The sequence below is a fragment of the Monodelphis domestica genome, chromosome 4 (assembly GCF_027887165.1).
Source record: "Monodelphis domestica isolate mMonDom1 chromosome 4, mMonDom1.pri, whole genome shotgun sequence".
In the NCBI taxonomy this organism is placed as follows: Eukaryota; Metazoa; Chordata; class Mammalia; order Didelphimorphia; family Didelphidae; genus Monodelphis; species Monodelphis domestica.
The window spans coordinates 84,236,578-84,262,351 of NC_077230.1; the positions used below are offsets into that span (position 1 = coordinate 84,236,578).

At 37.9% G+C, this 25,774-nt stretch overlaps 1 protein-coding gene across 1 annotated transcript; it reads right to left on the minus strand.

The window, feature by feature from the left end:
- Positions 1-1,559: 1,559 nt before the first annotated feature.
- On the minus strand, positions 1,560-25,774 carry LRRC58 (leucine rich repeat containing 58). Its single transcript, XM_007493751.3, has 4 exons — positions 22,453-25,774; positions 10,847-10,975; positions 9,210-9,487; positions 1,560-6,013 (listed from the first exon to the last, which is right to left on the minus strand). The coding sequence occupies exons 1-4, from the start codon at positions 22,968-22,970 to the stop codon at positions 5,805-5,807; spliced, it is 1,134 nt and encodes a 377-aa protein (XP_007493813.1). The 5' UTR covers positions 22,971-25,774; the 3' UTR covers positions 1,560-5,804.

The window sequence follows — 25,774 nt, forward strand, 5'->3', positions numbered from 1 at the left end:
CAGGTAACATAGAATTGAAAAAATTTCTGGAAATTTCAAAAAAGAACCATTTATCATCATTAAGAACATATCCTTCCATGTATTGGATGCCTCAAATTGACTTGGACAATTTTGTTCCTTCTTGCCACTGCTAATAGTAGAAGCAATTATCTTCACTATCCCATTATTCAAAATGTTGAGAGCAGGTAAGTGATTAGAACTACAATGCATTTAAGGCAGAATTTATTTGAAGGGGGAATACTAGTGGCCTGGATTTTTACACGAAGTATCAGTGTTGGTAAAATGTCTTTCTTCTGGATGACTAGTTTTCTAATAAGTACATTCAAGAAGGCTACAAACTTTTCAATCATAAAAGCAAGCAAAGACCGCCAGGTATGCTGAGAAAGTGCTTTCGATTTGCATTTTTCTCATTATTATGCCAATCATTTTCAGCTTGTGAAAAGATCTTGAGATAGATTAGGACAGAATTAGATTCAGTAATTATGAACCAACCCCTGGGTTGCAGATCATATTTAATGCCAGCAATTACAATAATCCTAGTCTTTCTCCAGTTTCTTCTGTCTGGAATTTGTAAGACAATATATATGGTCACCTAGTTTAGTGTTTCTAAATCCTAATTATATTGGAGACTTGAAATACCCAAATTCCACTGTACTCCTCCTCCCTCCAAAGCCTTTGAGCTTAAGGAATAGGAACTAGAAGAGAGCCAATGTGAGGGGAATAAGATGTTAGGAGCAGCAATCAATTTTAAATTTATAGATTATAAAAGAGGCCTTTGCTACCAAGAGTTTTGTGGACTGGTAAAAATTTGTCAAATTCTAGGACACTGGCCTTTGAACCAATGATTAGTTCCATTCTGGAATGGAATCTTTAGTTCAATTCTTGGCCTATTTCTCTGTCCTTCCCCCTGTCAAAAAAAAACAAAACAAAAAACACCCCCTCCTGCCCCCCCCCCAAATTGGCAGTTTCTCTTTCCTCTTGATTTGGCTAACAGGAGTCAAAAAATCTATGATGAAGGAATCCTCTTGTTTGATGTATTATATTCATGAAATTTCATTGTGCATTCCTAAGTTTTATAAAAGCGTTTTAGAGAAATACCTAAAAGAAATGTTTTAAAAAAATCTTAAGTTTAAGACGCCAGTAATTTTTTTCCCCTCTCTTGAAACTAGTTGATCAACATCATAAAAATTGTTTCTCCAAGAAGAATAAATGGGTGTATTGAGCTGAGAGAAGGAAAAAGTACACAGAAAGAAGAACTTAAAAATCTGGTTTGAAGGAAAAAAACTGTTTTTAGGTTTGTAATCAAGTTAGGCTGGGTCCCATTCAATTTCACAATACAAATATTTTACCTTGGTTTCTAGGAAAGAAATAATATTATCAAGAACTCTTTCACCTCCCTGTTTTAAAAAAGAATTTGAATCCAAGCCGTGGATGCTTAGAAACAAGCACCTCTGTATTATGAAAGACCTTACTTTTTGTCCTATTCACTTCTTGGTGAATCTGGCAAGTCTACCACAGGCTTTTTTCCAGAAGCAAAATACTCACTAAATGAAAACAGATGCTCAAAATAATATTTTATTAGCTTTTGGATTGAATAATATCCTTTCAACGAAAGGGACCACATCTACCTTAAGATTATGTAAACTTTACAGTATCCAAAGCAGTGAGTGGCTCAATACATATTTGAAAAAAACTGATTACCAGTTACATAGTATCTTATGCTTCAATTCTTAGTAAATATGGACTATGGAGAAACAGGAAAAAAAGAGGAAGACCCTTGTGTATTATAAACTATTTCATACTCCTTTTTGATTACAGTATTTACAAAGGAAACGAATATCCACAAAGATACTGCAATTTTTCCAATAATAAAAGAAAAAGCATTACTATTTGACAATAGAAATGTTTAGTTGTTGAGAACTGCTATTACCTTTTACTAATAACAGAAACTTGTCCTCCTATCAGATTCTTATCAATTCGTTAGTGTTAGTTCAAGGCACTTGTCATTGCATAAATCATAGCTTGAAGTCTTTTACTGGGAAAGAAAAACCTTCACAGGAACCTAGCCAGTCTTGTTGCTTCCTCAAACTCTAGCCCTGTGGTGATTAGATCCCAGATGTATTTCCAATAGGCCTAAGTCTATTATTTGTTTACATTAATAGTCACTATATTTAAATGACTGCTATTGTGATTTTACAACTGTATTTTTTTTGCCTAAAACAGACTAGTACTGGCACAATCCAAAGGTATTTGAACCCTGATTAGACAGTCTGGAAATTAACATGGTTTTTCATGGATATTTTTGACTAAATATAAGAAAAAGGCACTAATTTGGCCTAACTGGGGGGAAGGGCTGTCTAATAATGCAAAGTTAACATTTCAAAAAATGGCTTTATTATTTTAAGCATATACAACTCAGCCAAAAGAGGTACTATTGGGCATTCTAAAACAGGTGTCAAATGGTGATTAGTTCATTTTTGTAAACTGGCTAATGCTAAAGTGCTTTAAAAATACATTTCCTTTAATTGGTCAAACCTTGCAGAGCCTAATAACTTGCTTCAGTATCCCCCTTTCCTAGATTCTGCAAGGCTAAACTTCAGCCCAGCTCTGTCTTAATGACCACAAATTCCAAATTAATGAGGTCTTACTCCTACCCCAAAGCAGCATTCCAACTGTAAAGCAAAAGCTTCCCACTGATTTTCTGGGCTTTGTCCTACTTCTGTCCCACCACCTCCAATTCTTTTCTTTTATCCATGAATTCACCATGTGTTACAGAGCTGGAGTACACAATGACATTGTTGTGTTGGTGAACCTATGGCACACGAGCTGGAGGGGGAGGTCTCCACACACACCTGAGGACATTTCACACGATTCACCCCTCTGCCCAGCAGCCCAAAAGGAGTGCTTCCTCTCTTCCCTGTCTGGGGTAAGGCAGAGGGGCTCACATGCAGAGTGAGGGGTCTCTAAGGTGTTTCAAAGGTTTGCCGTCACTGCTCTTAGTGGGTGGGAGCTGCTATTTAATTATGGATATACTGCAACCAAAATCTGGCATTGTAAAAGAAACTGAATGTTCAAGCTCCCTATGTGAGTAGTTCTATTAAGTTTGAAATTCTGTAGGAAAAAAATATTAAGAATGATGTCGCTAAATTGTACAGCACACATTTAAAATTAAATAAGCTATTACTGGACCTATTTCTACTACAAAGCAGTCAAGTGTAACACCAAAAAACAGGATGATTAAAATTAAGGGCAAGATAAGGGAACACATTCTGAATTTGTTCAATAAAGCTGTAAGAATTAGATTTTGCAGAGTATGCCTACGAATATACAAACATTTTCAAAAAATGTACTCTAAAAATAAAAATATGAAATGGTCTGGTAAACTGCACACAAAAAGTTTAAACTTTATAACAATAACTAAATATTATGGATTAGAGAAAACTTATTTCAACATAAAAATCCTTGGGAGAAAAAACAAAACAAAAATAATGGACTAAAAAATATAGCTTAAACATAATAACACAACTACAGAAACTAAAGAAATGGAAACTCATTTCACCTTAGAGTGAACTCTAGATAATATTGAGGATTATTTTGACCCTGGCATCCACTTCCTTTGTGTCCTCCCTACCCCTGCTAGTTGCTTTGCCTTCTGGATATATCAGCGATCTCTAGCATATCTGTTAGAGAAAGATTGTGACAAGAAGGTCAAATATTATCTATTAGTTCACGTAAAAAATTTGGTTAACTCCACCAATTTTCAGCTATCTGTTGATTCCATTTATCAAAGATAATTACAAATCACATATATATATTATATGATATATATACTGAGTACTCTAAATGGACAGTCATATAATTTTTGTTCAAATTCACTTTTATCATAGATTATAAACAGGAAAATAAATTGTTTTTCTGACTATACCCATTCATAACTTGAAAAAATTTACATGGGGATCTCGCTTCTCTAGATGGGAAGATGTGCTGCTGTGTAAAATACCACATCTCCATTAACCATCAAAGAGCATTTGTAGACGTCTATGGCATTTTCAGCTATAAGGTAAGAAATAAGGAGAGTCTAAACTAAAGGAATAGAACTTGGTCCCCATTAATTTTATTATCTTAATTATTACCAAATGTACTATTTCAATGGGACAAAGGCCACGGTGAGATTCCAAAGTCTAGAAAATGAATGCTTTAGAGGCATTCAAGAACCAATTAATTACCTATTTCTAAATGCCTTTTAGATTGTGTAGATACAGCCTCAATTTTAAGTATTCACCTCGCAGTTAGTTCTGGTTTCCCAAATAGATTCATTCTCCTTCTTTCTGACCTATTTGTGTTATCTTGATCAGTACTTTATACCAAAGCATGTTACATCTGTAATGCTCTCCAGTAAACTTTTCAACATACAAAAAAGTGCAAATAATGATAATATTATTTGATATAAAATTGCCTAGTAAAGTGAGAAGCAGTCTGGTTAGTGGAAAAAACACTGAACAGGAGTTAGAAAAGTCAGGTTTTAGTCCCTGGCTCTGCCATGCATGTCACTTAATGCCCAAGGGGAAATAATATTCATTCCCACCTCTTTACAGGACAGTAGAACTAAATACAATCATGGGAGGGCATTTCCTTAAGTGCTTTGTAAACATGCAGCTTTATTATTACTCCTGATATATGTGCACTAAACATACAACCCCAAAGGTTGTATCATTTATCTTAGTTTCCTAGCAAAAAAATTAGTATAAGAATCTAGTAAAGGAAATAAATAAAACAAGATTAATTTAATTTAGAGTTACAGAGGTCTCAACTTTCCTCATCAATTTAGCCTTATTCTACAGTAGAGGCAAGAATGTTCCTCCAATTTTTCATGAAATATGGTTTTTCCAAATTGGAAACAAGTATGCTCCCTCCCTCTTAAGGAGCAAATAGAAAACTTTCTTGTTTAAAAGGTAAAAGGGGGGAAAAACATAAGGCAGTAATGAGCTTAGATTATGAGTAGGAATTTATTTGCTCTACTAGCAGTGTTAAAGCACATTGTAAAGTTCCTTGCATAGTATACACAAATAAGGCTACAGGCTGTGGTAGCACCAAGTCTGGGATAAACTGCCCCATATCCTTGTCAAGCCAAAGGTACACAGCCAGGACAAAGAGGTAGAATGAAATGAGGATAACACAGCAAACTAAGAGAAGCAGGAACACTTGGACAAAGATTATATACTCTTCAAACTCTCAGTTTGAAGGTCCCAAAGGACCCAAGGGGCCATGGGTTCTATAAAGTCATTTGAAAATCTAGATGACTAGATTTTATATGAAGGTGGAATAATCCTAGGGTTGTGGTATATAGCAGAGAGGGACACAAAGATGACTGATCATTTTAACACTGAGTTTTTCCTTCTATTATTTCCAGCTCAACATCTCTCCCAAATTATACCATTCATAGTTTATCATGGTAGTGGCACCTCAGAATAAACCACTTTGTGACATGCCATTTCACATACAAAAAGAAGCAATCTATTGATCCTAATGTCTTTTATCAAAGACTTGAAATGTCAGTTTTGTGCAAATTATATCTATTAAAAGAACCACATATGGAATTGGATTAATTCCTGTTGAACAAATTGGCACAACACAAGGTGTGTCCAGATCCTCTTCAGTTGAGCCATTAGCATCCAAGATGAGGCTGTGAACCTCAAATCCTGGCGACCTCATTGCTTTTTCAACAACTTCAAGTTATATATTATTGGTTTTTCTAACCAATTCTGTCCAGTTTTAGTGTTTTAGATACACTTCTCTGGCCCTTCTCATCCAAGAAGAACTTTCTGCATCCTGTGGGCAGCAACACTTGCCTCATCTTCCGAGTCGGACTCGCTCTGGGACGTGGAGCTGTGAGAAGCTGAGCTGCAAGGGGAAGAGCACTCTGGAGAACATAGGTAGTGCATCAGCGGGAGACGGTACTTCCCACAGAAGTCCACAAACTTGATTTGTCTAACACAACAATCAAAGTAGACACCTACAGAGAAGAAAGACAAAAGCATCAAGGGAATTATGATTTGCTTTAAAAAATGTCCTCTGATGGCCCAGGTTGCTGCTTCTGCAGTGAAACATGAGCACAAAAAACATTTTTTCTCTCCTCAATGAATAAAAGCAAGTTATTTCTCTTGTAAGTACCCAGTTATATTTGTGAAACCAAACTTAATTAAGTGGATACTAGGTACAAAGTTGTGGACTAGGATCTAGGGAAATGCAAATTTTAGTCACTCCTCTTTTGGAGGATGGTAAATTTGCAGAGTCTTCTATATGATCCTCACTACCACCATGTGAGGTCAATGCAATCTAATCTATCTGTGTAGCATTCTAAGGTCACCAAATATAAAATAACAAATATTGCCATAAAGAACAGTTTGACTTTACTGGTTTTTTATGACATAGCAAAAAATAGTCACAGAGGACAGTACCAAATTCTAAGAAGCTATTACAGTGAGAAAAAAAGAAGAATGATAGGGGATTTTCTAAACCAGAATGGATTCAAAGAGAAATTTAGGATTTTAAACAAGCAAGGGTTTCAGCTCTGGAAAAGCTTGAATTTTCTACTTCTTGTTTTTTTATTTAAGCTGCCTTTATTCCATTCCCATTCCCTACCCACAATGCTTTTCCTTTTTGTTCTTGCCTCCTTGTGTCTTTCTTGTGTTTTAGAGATGAAATGACCATAGAGAATGACCAAAACAACCTAAGTGCCGTGCTGATGACCACAGAAAAGAAAGGCAGAGAAAGACCTCTGGTATAATCTTCTAAAGAGGATCTTGGGAGTATGTGGAGAAGAATTTGTTCCACTAGAGTGAGTACTCGTATTGATGATGAATTCATATATCCAAAGTATTGGTGAATGAAATAATACTCAAAAGTTTAAAAACAAAGTATCCTTTGCAGTACACCTTAGGTTCTTTAAGAATGGTAATAAATTCGATAGCAGTATAATGAAGAGAGAATTATAAATGTGTCAATGAGCCAATAAAAAGAATGGGGGGATAAAACAAAGTCTTCTAGAATGCTCCACACATCTTTTCTAGATCACTGATGATGAACTTTTTAGAGACCAAGTGCCCAAACTGTGACCCTCATTTGCATGTGAGTCACTCCCTTACCCCAGGCAGGAGAGGGAGGAAATGCTCCCATTGGGTTTCTGGGCAGAGGGGCAGGTCACATGAGACGTGTCCTCAGGCCCATTCGTGGAAAGGAGGAAGGGAGCAGCTCCCACTGGCACATGTGCCCATAGGTTTGCTAACATGGTTCTAAATAATAGCACAATAAGCAGAACCAGAACATTGTACACAGAGACTAATACACTGTGGTATAATCGAACATAATGGACTTCTCCATTAGCGGCGGTGTAATGTCCCTGAACAATCTGCAGGGATCTAGGAGAAAAAAACACCATTCATAAGCAGAGGATAAACTGTGGGAGTAGAAACACCAAGGAAAAGCAACTGCCTGACTACAGCGGTTTAGGGGACATGACAGAGGAGAGACTCTAAACGAACACTCTAATGCAAATACTATCAACATAGCAATGGGTTCAAATCAAGAAAACATCTAATGCCCAGTGGAATCACGTGTCGGCTATGGGGGGTGGGGGGGAGGAAAAGAAAATGATCTATGTCTTTAACGAATAATGCTTGGAAATGATCAAATAAAATATAAAAAAAAATAATAGCACAATACTACTGTCATTTCTCTCAAGATCAATACATTTCATCACCCATTTATTAAGTGATTATTATATGAACAGTACTATTCTAGGTACAGTAAGAATATTCAATATTAAAATAAAAATGAGTGTTCATTCAAAATCTATATCAGATTGCTTATCATCTCAGAGAGGGAAGAGGGAAATGAGGGAATCTGAAACTCAAAATTGAAAAAAGTCAAAAACCTTTTTACATGTAATTTTGGGGGGAAATTATTTTTAAAAATATTTAAATGAAAGCATTCTAGAAAATTGATTGCCTTTTAAAAAAACTCCTAATTTAATAGTCAATAAGTCAGGAATTTAAAAAATGTCCATTACTGGTACTAGTTGTTCTCTACAAATTCTCTCTAGGGGTATGTAAAAGGTAGAAAAGAAGACATTAAGGGTTGTCTTGTAGGAGGGAAAAGGGGCAGAATATATTTGGGATTTTAGTAAGAAACCTCTTGATAATGTCTTGAATATTTGTTTCCCATTTCACAGAAAGAGATATATTAATAAAGCTCAAGTGACAACTGTTATTTCAATGGCACATCATCCCTTTCCCAAATTTTAAGCATAAGATAGGATAAGCGTAAGAAAGTGCATGCTGGTATGTGTGCACACACACACACCTATTTGTGTTGTTTGAATGGTCTCTATATTTTTCCATTGGTTACTTTTATGGTGTTATCAAAAGGAAATGGGACTTTTTGATGGCACTTAAAGAGCCTCCAGTTACTGAAGTATCTCTCAATAATTATGTATATAAATAACTTGCTTTAAAATGAACAGTTTTAAACAGTATAAAGTATAATCAAACTTTAATAAAGAAAAACTAACCAAAATTTCCTACTAATTTTCAAGATAGGGCTTTATGACAATAAGCAGAATTAAATAGGGGGAAAAAATCTTTAGAACATGTCTTGAGGTCAATCAATATGCATCCAGGTCATTACCTTTATACCAGAATTCTTAACCTCTTGTGTCATATAGCACTTTGACAGAGTACTAAAGCCTATGGACCCCTTCTTAGAATAAAAATTTTAAATATATACAATATGTGATTACAAAGGGAACCAATTCATAGTTTGATCATTACACAGTATTGCAATTATTGTGTATAATGATCTCCTGGAAGAGCTTCTATTCTACACCATCTATGAGACTTTTAGATGATATCAAATGCCACTTGAATGGTAATTGGCTAGCACATATTCCAAGCAGTCAAGTAAAATAAATGAAATTCTTGAGCTGCAGAGAATTTACTGAAAGGTTTCAAAACAAACTGTTAAAAGGGACAAAATACTTAATTTTTGAAAACAGTCTTTTCTTGCCAGAAAGACCAAAAGTGTGATGAGTAGAGAAATAACTAATATCCAAAAGTAAGAAATCATCTTTCTAGCAGAGATGAAAGACACCATCAAAAATTGCTATATGGGCAAATGAATGAGTCACAAGTTAGAAATGTGAAAAAACTTACCTCCACACTTTGGGTTTGGGCAGTTGCTGGCTAAATCCAAGTATCGAACAAGGTTTCCAGGAAGGTCACAAGGAGTGTAGGCAATATTTCGAGTTTTAATGGTCCGACCAGCTAATTCCAGGAGAGTTGGTGGGTCGTAAGTTAAATCTCTGACAAAACGAACCACCAAGGGATTACCTCGCAAACTCAATTCTTGCAAATGTACTAGGCTAAGAATCTCCCGAGGCAGGTATGTCAGAAGGTTATTATGGAGGCTAAGGGAACGAAGGGAATTCAACCTAGAATGAATAAAATATCAAATTATTGGCAGGAAAAATATATTAGCAAGAATTACTCAATAGATAAAAATGAGTGATAGAATTACTTCATATTTTTTAAAAAATCCTTTAAAATGTGCATATGTCAATTCTGTCCCACTTTAAAGAATAAAGAAGGTAAGAATAATGGTGTTAGGGATTGGAAGAAAAACTCCTACAACAGCAGCAAGAAAGTTGTGATGTGAATCTGGAAAAATGTGGGTTAGCTTTTAGCCCAGATGGATTAAGGATCTTTGGGCAAGAACAAAAAAGCTATTTTTAGGATTTAGGATTTAGGATTTTTAGGATTTTAGGATATTTTAGGATTTTAGGATTTAGGGTCCTCCTGGCCCAGTGCTTCTGACCTTATTGCCAGCAACAGCTTTAATTTGTGTTTACCTCCCTGTGCTGCTGCTAAACTGTCTTGAGAATTGCTTCTACCTGAGTGTAGTAGAATACTGTTTCAGTAAATGGACTCTGACCCATTGTACTAACTATGTAATAGCAATGTGGGCAGAGGGGAACTGTGAAAGGTTAAAGCTCTTATATGAAGAACCACGGAAAAACATGGCTGCTGTAGTTTCTCTGTACAATTAAAAAAAACAAGCACATTAAATAGTTTTATAACAGAAAACAGATTTTTACTAAACAATTTATCTTCTAGCTGTCTACAAAAGAAAAAAGATACTCTGTAACATGTAATAAATATGTTAAAAAAAATAAGAAAAATAGCTAACAGGAGTCAAAATAGCTGAGTTCTACTCCTGATTCTGCCACTTAATAGTTATGTAATTTTAGGCAAGTCCTGTAACCTAGCACACTTAATTTTCTCATTTGAAAAATGGAGTCTTATAACAATCAAATGCAACAGTGTATATGAAAAGGCTTTGGAAACTGCAAAGGATTATACAAACATATGGAAATAACTTCTATGTCAAATTTTATGTTCCCTTTCTATTTATCCTCAAACAGACTAAATAATAAAGTTGCTTAGGGAAAAGCCACATTTAAAGGATTATAGGATTTAGAACTGGAAAGGACCTTCCAACTCTCATTTTATAAATCAGTGTACTGAGATCCAAAGGTTGACTTGTTCAAGGTCACAAATACAGTAATGGGATTCCAAGATAGATCCTCTACAACATGTTGTTGCTGTTAAACAGCAATTGGCAGGAACTCATTTCACTGCACATCCCAGAGACATAATTCTTATGCACTACTAACTTGAGTAAGTAACTGGCCCATCCTTATATAAGTAGGTTACTGGTAAGAATGCACAAACAGTAATCTTTTGTAATGTTGGACATCTGGATCTATTTAAAGGATCCTGCAACTACTCACTGGGCTAGCTGAGGAGGCACACTTTGAATCTTGTTGTCACACAACACCAAATGATTCAAGGAAGGCAGGTTTGCTAATTCTGGTGGGATCTCTCTGATGAAATTCCCTCCGAGGTACAAAAACTCTAAGCTGCAAAAAAGAAAATAAAAAATTGATTTAGCATCTCATTCAAAATCCTATCACACAGCCACACCACACACAGGGAAAGATAAGTATGATCTGCCAGGTGAGACAGGACACAAACATAAGAAATATTAACTAATGAAACACTAGAACAAGATAACAATATAGAAGGTAACACAAAACACTGCACGTCTGAAAGAAGTTCAAAAAAGGACAAATACAATTTTGTCCTGGTCTTAAGAGGCACAGGAAAAACTACCACATTCCTAGGGCTCTAGACCCCACTGCTGCTACTTACTAATCAGCTTTTTGGATATTAGATTATCTCCCTTGGGAGCCTTACTTTCCTCATCTGTAAAATGGGGGAAACAGTATTTGCTCTTCTCAAAGAATAATTGACTGTAAAGGAAGTGCACTATAAATTCCAAAGTATTTTATCAATTTTAACTGATATCATTACTGGAGGATTGCATGACAACTAAAGGATTAACAGATGGGGTCCAATTTGAGCTAATCTCTGAAAGATGGGTAGGGTTTAGGCTGGGATAAAGAAACTACTTCAGGCTGGGGGAATGGTGTGTTTAAAGAACTCAGAGCTTAAAAATTTCTTACAGATTATCTTCTCCAACCCACTCACTTTAGAGGGGGAAACTGAGGCTCAAAAAGATTAAGAAGTTTATTCAAAGTCACAGTAGTCCTAGTGGCAAAGCTGTAGTTTGAGCCCAGTCTTCTGATCTCAAATCTAGGATTCTGTCAGTTACACCATTTTATTTAGTACAGATCACTTCAGTTATAATGTGGACTCTGGGATGGGAACTAAATAAAAAAGGTAAAAAGTAGAAAGGATTGATAGATGTTAGAAAACTTGACTGTTAAGCTAAAGACTTCAGATTTGAGACTTCAAGCAATTAAAAAGAATTAAAGATTTCTTGAGTAGGACCTGAATGATATAATGAAAGCATTTAAATAATTCAACTTGGAGTCTTGGTGTCCCCCCCTTGCAGGTTTTAGAAGCATCTCAGTAAAATTACACTCAAATTGATTATTAGAATGGAATTAGACACAGTATGTATTTTGTAACAAAATGTAACTGTATAACTCAAGTTTTTGTTTTTGTTTTTTTCCCAGTGGTAGGAGGGAGATCTCTCCAGAAGATCTCTTGGGGACTGGCAGTCTCAAAAACGACTAATTTTTCCTTATCCACCAATATAAAGATCAATATTTCTTTCTCTTAAAATCTGCACAATTCCTAGCCAATACAGAATTTCTACCAAGAAAACCTTAAAAGTGGCACCCCCACCCCCCCAATTTCAACTGAGGGAAATTTTAGGCAGAAATTGTAAAGAGCTCTATCCAGACAGCTTGGCTCTTTTCGGGTTATAGTTTGTCTCTTAAAAAAGCTTCATTTAACTGTAAAGTCAAATAAAAGCAAATTTCCTCTTTTGTGACTAAGTAAACTTTGAGGCTAGGGGTCTTAAAATTTGATGAGAGTGTTATCTATTCTGTTATCAGTCATTGATAAAAAAAATGTAAAAAAAAAGGCAAAATTACAAATTCATTAACATTAGGAAATCTCATCCTGTAAGACTGAATCCATCGATACCCTCCTGCCTCTCTGACTAGAACCTGTGACTGAAGGGCATAGCCATGAGCTCCAGGCCTCCATTTCAGGGAAAAGGTCTACAATACCATCTTCCTGTTCCCCACTAGCTATACCACTTCTGGACTTCCTTCTTACCTAGTGGTTTAATAACCTTATCAAAAAGGGAAAACTAAGTTAGTCTAGCATGCCTTGTTCATGAAAGAGCCCTGCTGGATCTTCATAATCATTCTTTTCCTTCCTAAAGTTTATCAATCAGTTCTTTAATGTTTATCCATTCTAAAATTTTCCTAGGGATTGATATCAAGTTCACTGACTTATATTTGCAAATACCATTTTCCTTTCTTTAAACAAATAAATAAATAAATGGAGGGGGGTTATCTGCCCTTCTCCAATATTGTGGAACCTACTTCTCCTATTTTTCACAACCTTTCAAATATTATTGATAATGGCTCAGTAATCATATTTTTCGGTACTTGAGAATATAGAACATGCAACCTTCTCCTTCAAAGCATGTAAACTCTGAAAGAGATTTTCACTAGCAGAGTAATAATAGGATCCGAACTAGTTTCTTCAGATCAACCCTGAGAACTGACTCAAAAACAGGTTTCTTGATCTGACTGAAACATCACTGGTTCACAATTTAATAAATTATCCCCCCCAAATCTCTAAATACCAAGATGACATTTTAAAAACAAATTTTTATAATATTTATAATATTTTTTTAAATATTGCATTCAGATATAATACCTTAAAACAGTAAAGTACACAAATATTTCTATTCTTATGCAGATACATTCTTTACAAATAGAATATACAACATAAACCTAACAAACAAATTTTAAAATGCCAACAATCTACTATAACCATATTTAAATAAAACTAGCTAGTTGGATATCTATAGCTGGAATTCTTAAAAGAGAATGCTACTTATATTGCTAACTTTGGAGAATTCCATTTGGGGGACAGGGGCAGGACCTATGATTGGCATAGGGATCCTTGGGGAACATCTACCAATGTGGGTCAACACTGTCTCTGCAGCTTAATTTTAAAAATTTAAAAATAACTGAGATCATGGAGAGGTTAAGAGACTTGTCCAAAGCCACAGTATATTTTAGAGGCAGGACTTGAATCTAGGTCATTCAGACTCTGAAGTCAATTTCCTACCCACTATGTAACTAATTCTGCATCTCAGAGCAGAGCTGAAAAACTTTTAATCGCTTTGGAAAAATATAACTTTTAAAATTCTCCATTAAAAACAGCCAGCTTTCAAATTTCCTCTTCCTTATACTTAGTACTCAAGGAAAACAAATTGTTAGCTGAGGCCAAACAATTAGCAAAATAAAATTTAATAAGCAACATGAGCACCTATGTAAAGTCCAGTATAAAATGTTTTTGAGGGTTATATATATTTCATATCTTCTTTAGTAGCACAACTGAATTAATTATGTAAGCTCTGAGCTTCAATTTAATTAGAACATAAAAAGAGCCACTGTCAGACAGATGTAATGCAACATGGTATTTTCTGCCTCTAAAAGACATTTTTTTTCACGAGAGAGCTTGGTTTGTTTTCTAACATCTCAAAATGTTAGGAATGATGCCAAAAAAAAAAAGAGGACATTCAGAAATAGGCAACTAGGATGGTTTAGCAACTATACTGGACAAATAATATTTTGAGAGAATTGCAGATCTTTAGCCAGGAGAGAAGATATAGGTGGGGGGAATGACATCTCTTCAAATGTTTGGGGGGGGGGGAGTAGGCTTGTTTTTTTTTTGTTTTTTTTTTAATGTAATTGTTCCTTTCTGACAATTGGAGCAGTCAGCAAAATAGATGCTTCACAAAATGGTGAATTAGCAGTCTTTGGAAAAGTTTTAACAGAGGGTATGATGTCCATTTGTAAGGAATGTCGTAGAAACTTGTAATGGAAGCTTAGAATAGATGGTTTCTTGGAAACCTTTAATTCTAATACTGATTTTAGTTTCCCTAGTATTAATATGAATTTACTAAACCCTATTTAAATTTGTTTTCTTCATCTGCCTTTTAGAATAACAAACTGTTTCTTTCCATTTATTTCCCTCTTACCATTTATCTAAGTCTTATTCATTCTTCAAGGTCAGTTAAAGTCATTTTTCCTACATATGAAACTGGAAACATCTCTGAAACCTGATAACATTCAAAGGCTATACTAGTCTTACTGTGACTAACTTATGAATCATTAGCTATTTTATGTTCATTTACCTAGTCTAGATAAATTATGAAACTAATGGATAAAAAGCTGGATGTGAAATCAAGAAGACCTGGGTTTGAATCCTTCACTGTCAGTAACATCTTAGTTGGATTGACTCCATTAAGCAAGTCATTCTTTGAATCTCAGGTGTTTCATCTGAACATTGGGGATATAGCTGTCCTGAAAACCAAACTAGAGATCTATATTGATAGACAGATGTAGATATATATGTAACTTTGCAAATCCCAAAACCCTATGAGTCAGCTTTTATTACAATTACTCTGAGATCAAAATTCCCTATGCTAAAATGTTAAATACATAATACTCAAATTTGATTCAGCCCTGATTTGTTTTTTAATCTTTTTATTTTTTTTTAAATAGCCTCCAAGCTTCTCAATATTTTAGTTGTCCTTTTTAGGAACTAATGATTAATTTGAAGAATTTAATATTTAATATAATTTGGGCAGAAGTTGGAATTTAACCTTTCAAATGTTTGTCAAATGTTGCCTTCCAAAAAGTCATCACCATATCTGTGACTAACCCTGGAGACAGGCTGAATTTCTTAGCCTGGTTTTTTCAACAAGCGGATGTTGGTAGGACCTGCCAAATTTTGTACTCTCTGGCATAGTTTTCTAGAATTTTGTGGCACAAAAAGACAGGAAAACAGAGTTTTCTGTAAGTTGGATCAAATACATATACTTGTTTATATTGAAGCTGATTTCTAAGACTCCTAGTATGTTTGCAGTATACTTATTAATCCTCCCTAGGCAATACTTTAAAGTTTACAAAGTGTTTTCCAAAGATTACCTTTTTTGATCTTCAACATAAACTCGGTGAGCTAAGTATTTCAAATATTATGCCCATTTTATAGATTAGGCAGCAGATCTAGAGGTTAAGTGTCTTGACCATGGTCACAGAGCTATTATGTCAAAGCAAGGTAAGATTTGAATACTGACTCAAATCCACCTGACTCCCTTCAAATTACTAGTCTGGAGAAGAAAATGAAAAAACACTCCAGTATCTTTGCTAAGAAAACTCCATGGACTGTATGGTACACAGGGACACAAAAAGTTGGACATGACTGTATCACTACTATGACGAGAATTACCTCACATTATATCTCTGCCTTCTTGTACTAGAAAAAAATACAAGGAAGAATGCCTACATTAGTGGTCAAATAGCCATTCAAACCTAGGTCTAATTGTCCTTTCCTTGTTTTCAAAGCCCTTTAGTGCCTCCTTATTTATTGTTCATAGGATAAAAATTAACCACTCAGTCCAGCATTTGATGGATCCTTCCATTTCATGTTTCTTACCTTCACATACTCATGTTCCAAACAAACTGGATTCAAGATTTTGTCCTATCTCATCCTGACCTCTCCCACTTCTGGACAGGTCTGGAGTAACTGGCTCCACCCCGCCCCCCTTTTATTCCTTCACAGTCAAATCTAACTCCTAAAGTATCTATTAAAAGATCAACATGTGTGCAAGGATCTATACTAGGTACTGATAATACAAACACAAAATGAAAAACAGTCCATCATCAAGAAGTGTCACTTCTACTGAGTTGCTTTACAGGAGGAGGCTTTTCTGGGTCTTCCCAAGTGAAACTGCTCTCTCCCTTTTCATAGCACTCTTTTTGGATCTCTTTCTCCTCTGCCTTTCAATTTTATCTTGTCATAATTTATTAATACACATGCCTCATTTCCTCTCCTAATGATTATAAGCTACTAACAGGCAGGCAGTGTATGTTTTCATCTTATCATCTACACCTAACAAAGGCTTGGACCTACTACACATGTACTAAAAGTGCCTTACTCAAAGATCATCATGTACAAACTGTTAAATCAAGTCAATATTTTGACTGAGAATATGTACATTATCCTGGAATAAGCCAGTGTATTTTATCTGATCAAGTTACTCTATAATAGCTTTTAATTCAGCTCCCCAACATCTCCAGCATGCCACCTCTTCATCTACTTGGTCATAACCTAACATATAACCTCCTGGACTATCCCAAAGGTCTCCCAGGTTCTAATCTTTCTTTTCCTGTTCACACAGCTGTCAAAATTATCTCCCTAAAGTACAGGTCTGAAATGGCACTTCCTTGATCAGGGCCATTAGTAACTCCCTACTGCCTCTTGGTCAAAATACAAGCTCCTCGTGCTTGGCATTTCATTTTTTACAATCTGGCTCCAGTTTATCTCTCTAGGCCTTATCTTACCTTGCTCCATCTTCATGCATATACACTCCAGACAAATGGACCAACTTTCTGTTCCCTGAACTTACTAGTTTCTATCTTAGGCCTCTATGATGGACTGCATGGCATACTGCTTGCCTGAAATGTAATCATTCATCACCTCCAACTCTCAAGAATGTTTAATTTCCAAGGCTCAGTTCATAATCCATCTCTTATAAGCAAGGTTATAGCAAATCTTTTCCAATTCCCTGCTGGTGTACTCTCAACTAAAATTATTTTGACTTTACTTAACTTTATAAATATTATATTATTCCCCCCACCCCCATATAAATTCCTTAAGGATTGATTATTCATTTTGTCTTTGGATTTCCAGCACCTAGAACAGTTCCTTGAACAGAGTCCAATATAAAATCTTGATTCTGGAAGAATCTACTCTATAGGACTGATTTCAGGTATTCCTATGATCTAATTTATTCACTATACTTCAAGAAGGCTTCTACAGTCCTCTCATCTTCAAAGATTTTGTAAGTAGGGTAAGGGTCAGTATCACTCACATGATACAATCCCTGCCAATTCCAAACGAGTCAGCAAAGATTAAGCGAAAAGTATTTGCTGAAAAGCTAATATAGTTAATTGGTGATACTAAAGGCCCCTTCCTTTGAACTAAAGGGGATTTACAAGGGTTTCATACTTTTTACCGAAAGACAATTGTCTTAATTTTAGAATTTAATGGTTATGACCTAAGCAAAGGAGTAATGAAGCAAAATGGATAAAATGCCAAGAAGATCTGAATTTAAACCTTTCTGCCATATACTTGCTATGTAACTCTAGCCACCTAACCTCAGTGCTCTAGATAACTGATTAAAACTCTAAGTTGAGCTTTATTAGAAGAAGAAATTTTCTCACCTGGGAGTTCTCTATAGCAAAGTGAACCAGATTAAAATGTAATTGGGAAATGTGTAAGAAAATAAAAATACAACATAATGTTAATTTTTGATTTTCCAAATCAATATGTGGGGTACTAGGATGTTTTTTATTTTATGACCCCACTGCATCATAGCAGTAAGTTCACCTAATGATCCCACCCCCATGCTAGATCCTGAGGATACAAAGACAAAACATCCAAAATAGTCCCTGCCTTAGAGGTACTTATACTCTACTTAGGGGAAGGGAACTAGCTAAGAATATGTAGTGTATCAATATAGTTATAAATAGAATGTGTCAAATATGTATCTTATAAGAAATCCTCAAGTTCCCATCATCCCAGTGCAACTACAAAGAAAAATATACCAGGTTTCATAGAATCACAAAATTTGAATCTAAAAGAACCTCAACAGCTTCAACCTACACACAAAAGGAACCAACTCCCCACCCCCTCTTTGCCTCCACTTATACTTGACAGGTGGCTGTTTATCCTTCACTAGATGACCTCCAAGGAAGGGCCACCCAGCACCTCTGGAGGCAAATCCCTTCCCCTTTGGGACAGCTCTATTTAATACCTAGGAAGCTTTTCCTGATATCATGCTAAAATTGGCCTCCCTACAACTTGCACGCATTGCCCCTGGTTCTGCTCCCTGGGGCAAAGCAGAATAAATGAATTCCTCTTTCACAAGACAGTCCTTCTAATCCTAGAAAGACAGCTATGATGATGCACTCTTCTGAGTCTTCTCTTCTTCAGACTAAACATGCCCAGGTAACTTTCTTTCTTTTTTTTTTTGAAAAATGTATCATTTTATTTGTACACTTAAAAAAAGTTGTACACTGAAACTTATAATACAGTTCTGTAAAAGCTACTTATTGCTGGAAGAACTGCCAGGGAAAAGGGAGGGTGTTACCTTTTTCGGTTGAAGATTAGGCAAAGTTAGAGGAATAAACAAAAACACAATAAATTTTTTTTTAAATTTAAGGAACTTTTTCCAGGTACAAATTTTATAAATACAAAAACAAATTCACAAATTTCTTCCAATACTAAATAAATATCTACTTACTAAACTCCAACTGAATACCTCCAGCTAGTATTGGTACAGCACTTTTATTGATATGCAAAAAATTTTATTCATTCATGTGTAATGTTCAAAGGATGTGCTCATAAAAGAATCATAGTCATTTATAGTTTCTAAACTGAGCTACAGTAGATTTCATTTATATTGATAAAAACCTTTCAGTCATCCTCATGTTCCTGACTAAAGGCTCAACATCCTGGCCTTTCCTCTTCTGGATCCTTTCCAGCTTATCAACATCTTTCTTAAACTGTGATTCTCAGAATTGAACATAATACTCTAAATGACGTCAGGTAAGGGCAGAGTGCAAGATTCTGGAAGTGTGCTCCCCTCTAAGAGCAGCCAAAGGTGACATTAGCATTCTTTGGCTGTTATATCACACTGCAGACTCATACTGAACTTGCTACCTAGTAAAACCACTAGAACTTTTTCAGAACAAGGACTGTATAACTATGCCTTCCCTGCTGTATACTTGTGAAATTGACTGTGTCCTATATTTTAAGTTTTTAAATTTATCCATATAAAATTTCATCATATTCAATTTATCCCCAAATTGTAGTCTATCAAGATCTTTTTGAATCATGACTGACTATTTTAATGACTTGAGGGAGGAGCCATTTTCAATATAATACTCAAAATCTATTTTTCTGGATTAGTTTTTGTGACCTCTTTCCTTTAGGCTTAGTGGTTATAATAGAGTAGTTTTAAAGTAAATCTGGAGGTTTAGTGGAAAATGTGATCAAGAGACCCAGATCCTGGTCCCAGTTCTACCAAGGTCACTTTACCTGTTTGGTCCTTAGTTTCCCTGTGTACAAAATGACGAGATTAAACTAGTTGATACCAAGATCTTTTCGGAACTGAATGTTCTAAGATTCTATTAGCTCATGATTAAGTAGCTATGCACTAGATCCTACACTTTGGGTGTCCTTAAACATGACCCAGTACAAACTCCTATTTGTAAGACCACAGATGAAAAGAGAAAGTCCAGTCAGTAGTAGCCTAAAGACTACTACTGCTACAAAGGCTTCAAGTGTCACCAGAAAAACAATGGAAAAAGTACTGGCTCTGAAGGCAACGGACCTAAGATCAATCCTGCCCCTCTTAGCCACTTACTATGTGATTTGGGGCAGATAACCTCGTCTTCTCTGGGTACCAGGAAACTCCCTCATATGCAAAAAGAAGGACTCAATGGCCTCTGCAGTTCCCTCTGCCTCTGGACCTAAGACCTTGTGATATTTCAGGTAACTGAACAGAAGCATTCTTGCAGAGCCAGAAGTTTCTGGTGAGCTGAGGGAGTCTGGAGTCAGAGGATGAGAGGTTAGCTTTTCTTAGGCCTGGAAGAAACTGCCAAAATCACCTAGTTCAATACCTGCATTTTACAAATGAAGGAACTGAAGTGGAAAGGCTAAAGGGACTTGCTTAAAGTCTTCTAATTCCAAATCTAACATTCTTTTCACCTTAGCATCTGTCCAAAGGTTCGTATGGATCCCCTTTTCTCAGAATGCCTTTATTTTTTTTTTAATCCTTACCTTCTGTTTTAGAATAGGTTCCAAGGCAAAAGAGCAGTAAGGGCTAGGTAACTGGGGTTAAATGACTTGCCTAAGGTCACACAGGTAGATGTGTCAAGAGTCATATTTGAACCCAGCACATCCTTGTCCCTAGGCCTGGATCACTTCAGTATGCTTTTAAGTGCACAAAATATATATAACTACAATGGAAAATCATTATATCAAAATAGTTATTAAAGTGTTAAAAAGGTCATTTCAAGAATCCCTTGTTAAGAATTCATGATCTAATCCAATATCCTTTATCTTGAGGAAACTGAGGCTTAGAGAAGTTAACTGACTTTTCCAACAAGGTCTTCTGATTCCAAACGCAGCCCTCTTTCAACACCATCTAGTTCAATATTCTCATTTTGCAGATTAGTTACGTGGAGTCTAGAGTAGTTAAATGACTTGACCAAGGCCTTCTGGCTTAGTATTTAATATGGGCTTATTTACTATTTGCCAGGCACTGTCTTTAGGATACAAAGAAAGGAAAAATGATAGTCCCTGCTCTCAAGGAACTCACATTCTAATGAGGGAGACAACATACAAATAACTAAGGACATATAAAATATATAGTGTAACCGGGAAGTCATTTCAGAGGGAAGACACCATTATGAGGGGAGAACAGAAAAAGGCCTTTCCCAGAAAGTTATATTCCAAACTCAATACTCTTTTCACCTTAACCATCTAGATCAGAAATATTAAAAAATGCAGCCCAAACTAGATTAAAACATCTTTAAGAAATATTTCATAAGTAAAAATGCAATAAAACAGATGATATTACATTTTAAAACAAAGTCAATCTATGCATAGGGGTCTTTGTATACATTTGTTATTGTTGTTCAGTCATTTTCATTCCTGTCTTGACTCCCTGTCCAATTTGGATTTTTTTAGATACTGGAGTGGTTTGCCATTTTCCTCTCCAGCTTATTTTACAGATAAAGAAACAGAGGCAAACAGGGTTAGGTGACTAGCTCAGGAAGTGTCCGAGTTCAGATTTGGACTCAAGAGTTTAGGTTGGGATATCTATCCACTAGATCACCTAACTGCCTTTATGTGTATTTAGGTTCCTTGTTTCTACCCAAATTTGACACCACTGATCCAGAACACTCTTTCTACCACACTGTACATAAAACCATTTTATGTATGGCCTTGGTCAAGTCATTTCAGTTTTTCAGGGTCTTGGTGGTGTGTTCATCTGTCAAATGGAGGTAGTGAGAAGCAATTGATTTCTAAGGAACCACCAGTCCTAAAAACCATACAGTAGTAATCCTACTGTATTCCCTAAGTTAACACCTAGATAAGATTCCCTTGAAGGGATGAACTCCCAGGGGATGGGAGTTGGGGGAAGGAGCCTTCTCTCCCCGGACAGTGTGTCCTAAAGGAGGAGGAGGGGGGGGGGGGATATTCCTTTGTAGAAGGAGTAAGGGGGTGGGCGGAAAGGGGGAGGGGGAGAGGGAGAGGATCTCCCCTGATGACTGAGCACCAGGACGGGGGTTCTCCTTTGGAAGCCAAGAACTAGGTCGTTTCCCTGGAGCACTACGGGATTCTCTTCCTGAAGCAGCAGAAGAGAGTATCTTCCCGGAGAAAAAGTAAAGAATCTCTCCCAGGAGGAGGAGCAGTAGGGGGTCTCTGCTTGGAAATTAGCAGGAGAATTTCTCCCTGGAGGTTGTGTCCTGGGGGGGGGGGGGGACTCTCCTGGAATAAGTCGAGTAGAGAGGCTCTCCCCAGATGCTACGCACTGCAGAGGGGTCGCCCCTGGAGGGGTAGTAGGGAAGTCTCATTCTGGGGCACCAGGGCACGTCCCCCTCACTCCGAGGAGCACTAGGAGGAGGAACAAGGGGAGTTGGGGAGGGGGTCCCCGCGGCTGCAGCAGCACACCAGGGGGCGGAGCATCCCTCCCTCTCACCTGCGGAGATTCTCGATCTCGGGCGGGATGGTGTGAAGCTGGTTGCCACCGAGGCTGAGCGTCTGTAGCGCCCTCATCTCCAGCAGCGCGGGGGGCAGCTCCTGAAAACAGTTGCCGCTAAGGTTGAGCACCTGCAGAGTACGGCAGAGCGGCGCCTGGGCCAGGCCCTTAGGCAGGGAACCGGGCCCGCCGAGTCGGTTGTTCTTGGCCAGCAGCGTGCGCAGGCAGCGCAGGGCCAGCAGCTCGGGCCCCAACGCCACTAACCCGTTGCCGCTCACATCGAGCAGCTGCAGTTGCGGGAAGCTGGCGCCCAGCGTCCGCGGCAGCGACACCAGCCGGTTATGCGGCAGCAGCAGCCGCTGCGTCTCGCGGGACCCCCGCCGCTCCTCAGCCCGCACCTCCAGCTCCAGCGCCAGGGCCTCCGGGGACACGCCCAAGCGAGACAGGTTCAGTTCCGACTCAGAGGCCCCGGGCCCAGCTCCGGCGGCCACGGCCGCCGCCGCTCCGGCCTCCTCCATCCTTCCCAATCTCTCGCAGACTAGCAAGCGGCCCTGTAACCAGGATACGCCCCGCCTATTTCCTGTTCGGGCAATGCGAGGATTGTGCGCGATACACGGTCTCGGGCGGCTTCCGCCAGGACCCCGGAACTTGAGTAAACAGCCTTTGGGAGCTGCGTCGGGGCAGGAGGATTATTCCTAAATGCTAATTACGGGGGTGGGAAGGAGGGAGGGCTCGGAACGACTCCAGACCGCCCCCTCCGCCCCAGTAGAGACCAGAATCAAGTTGCGAGTCTCTGAGATACCCAATTCTGGAAGTTTGAAGTCCGGGCATCCCTCTGGGCCAGCAGCTCCCGCTGGCACAGGAGGACCGAGAAAAGACTTAGCAAGCCTCTTGTCTCAGCTTCTGCCTGACTGTCTCCCAGCAAGAGCTCTGTATGCCACTTGGTTTAACCTGGCTGTCATGAGGCATAGGCATCTACCGTGTCCAAGTGGAACTTTTGTGAGCTTAAGTAATGCTAAGGAAGATGAACCTCGCCTGTGCTTGTATAAATAGTTCGTAGTTACTGGTGCAAATTCCTCTGGCTGTAGCAGAATTGTTTTCACTTCTCACCTCCAGCCCCATCCCCACTCCCCAGGTCACACTAAGGTCTTTGACCCATTTGAGTTTTGCCAATACTGTTTCACGGAAGCTCTTTCACTTGGCAGGTTGTACCCTGATCCAATGCAAAGTTTGTAATGTTTGGTCATTGAGAATTCAATTACAACTGATGCCACAAGCTTCCAACTATCGATTTACAAGCGTCTTTCATTTTTTAAGGATCTTTACACCCTCTCCCCTTTATGTTAAAGAAAAAAAAAGTACCCACACCATCCAGGCTTTAGGGAGTATACCACTTATAAGATGTTTCCTTATAGCAGCGGTTCTCAACCTCTCAATTTGTAGCCATGAGAATACATAATGCATAGCAGGCATTTACATTCCGAATCATAACTAGCAAAATTACAGTTTTGAAGTAGCCACCAAAATCATGTTTTGGTTTGGGGGTCACCGCAACATGAGGAACTGTATTGTGGGGTCACGGCATTAGAAAGGTTGAGAACCACTGCCTTATGGGCTGAGGTAGGCTTCCTTCTTCCACTAGAGAAATCATCCTGGGATTGTTGCACCCAGATGTCTCAAACAAACTGACCACTTAGGAACTCACCCAAACTGGCAGTCAGATGAGGCCTAAAAGTCCTAAATTCCTTTGATTTTGCGTGGGTACTAGTTGACCATTAGTTATACCCCCAAGTTTGCTCAGGTTCTTTGGGAACTTGCCTTAAGGGAAGTCCCACACTGACCTTGTCTCAGACTGAACAATAAACCTTTTGAGTATTTATTGATCTCAGCTGAGATAGAATTAGTAGATGTAATTATACCCTTTTTTGTTCTAGGAGTTTCTTCCATTGTATGACTTTTCTCTTGTGTCCATACTAAAGCTAATCAATTGAACCTTTTTTGTCCAATTATATTCCCCACAAGGTATATAAGACCCCAAGTTCTTCTTTTCTGGGGGAAATCTTTGTAGGATTTTCCCCAGAGACACTGTTCCCAGAGACCCAGAACTTTGGCTCTGTGCATTTTCTGGCCCTTAACTCTGTGTAGTGACCAATCAGAGTGTTGTCTTCCTTGTCCTGATTAAAGACTTGTTCTTTCTAACTACTTTGGTGGTTCTATGTTTTTCAAGGTTTACACTCTCCATATATCCAGTTCATGGAAGAATGAATGATTAGGGCATCCTCAATCCTAAATCCTCCCTCCCTCTTATTTATCAATAAACCTTTTAGTTTTTACAACTGCTTAAAAGACTTAATTGTGGCTGACCCAGTGCACTAAAAGGGGACTGAGGTATCATCCACACACCTCAGTGTGCCCCACTATTTCAATCCACTATTTCATTTGTCCTTGGGCAAGTCACTCACTTCCTATTGCCTCTTCTATCTGAGAATTTATACTGGGGGCAGCTGGGTAGCACAGTGGTGTCAACCAGAAGTGCCCAGTTTATTTAGTTGGGTTGTAGAAACCCCAGGTTTTGACCTTGTCACTGAAGAGTTTTTCCCCTGAGGGAAGGACCTACTTCACCCGACAATGCCCAGGCAATGGGGATTAAGTGATTTGTCCAGGGTCACACAGCTGGGAAGTATCTGAGGTCAAATTTGAATGGAGGACCTCCCATCTCTAGGCCTGGCTCTTAATCCACTGAGCTACCCAGCTGACCCCTCCTGTAATAAACTGGGAAAGGGTTCTGGAGACAAAGAGTCACTCGACTTCAGATTGGGTTTATCTCCCACCTGAAGTGGATTGTCTATTGTCTGGTGAAGTGGGACATTTCCTCAGGGGGAAACCTCTCCTGTGACAAGGTCAAAACCTGGGGTTTCTACCTCCCAACTAAATAAACTGGGGACTAGATTTCCATGTTGACAGTTTCTAATTTGATTCAGGATTTCTGACTTAATATAATTTCTTCATTGGTTAAAAGCTGATTATATTGTTTTGACAAGTATTGAAGGCATATGAAACAAATGGATTAGGGGAGCAGCTGGGTGGCTCAGTTGGTTGGGAGCCAGACCTAGAGAGTTCAAATCTGGCCTCAGACACTATCTAGTTGTGTGACACTGTGCAAGTCACTTAATCTCCCTCCATTGTCTAGCCCCCTCCACTCTTCTGCTTTGATTCCAAGATGGAAAATTAGGGTTTAAAAATAAATAAATAAAACAAATGGATCAGCATTTTAAAAAAGCAAATGCCTTCTTTATAATATTGAATTAAAAAGGTATGATTT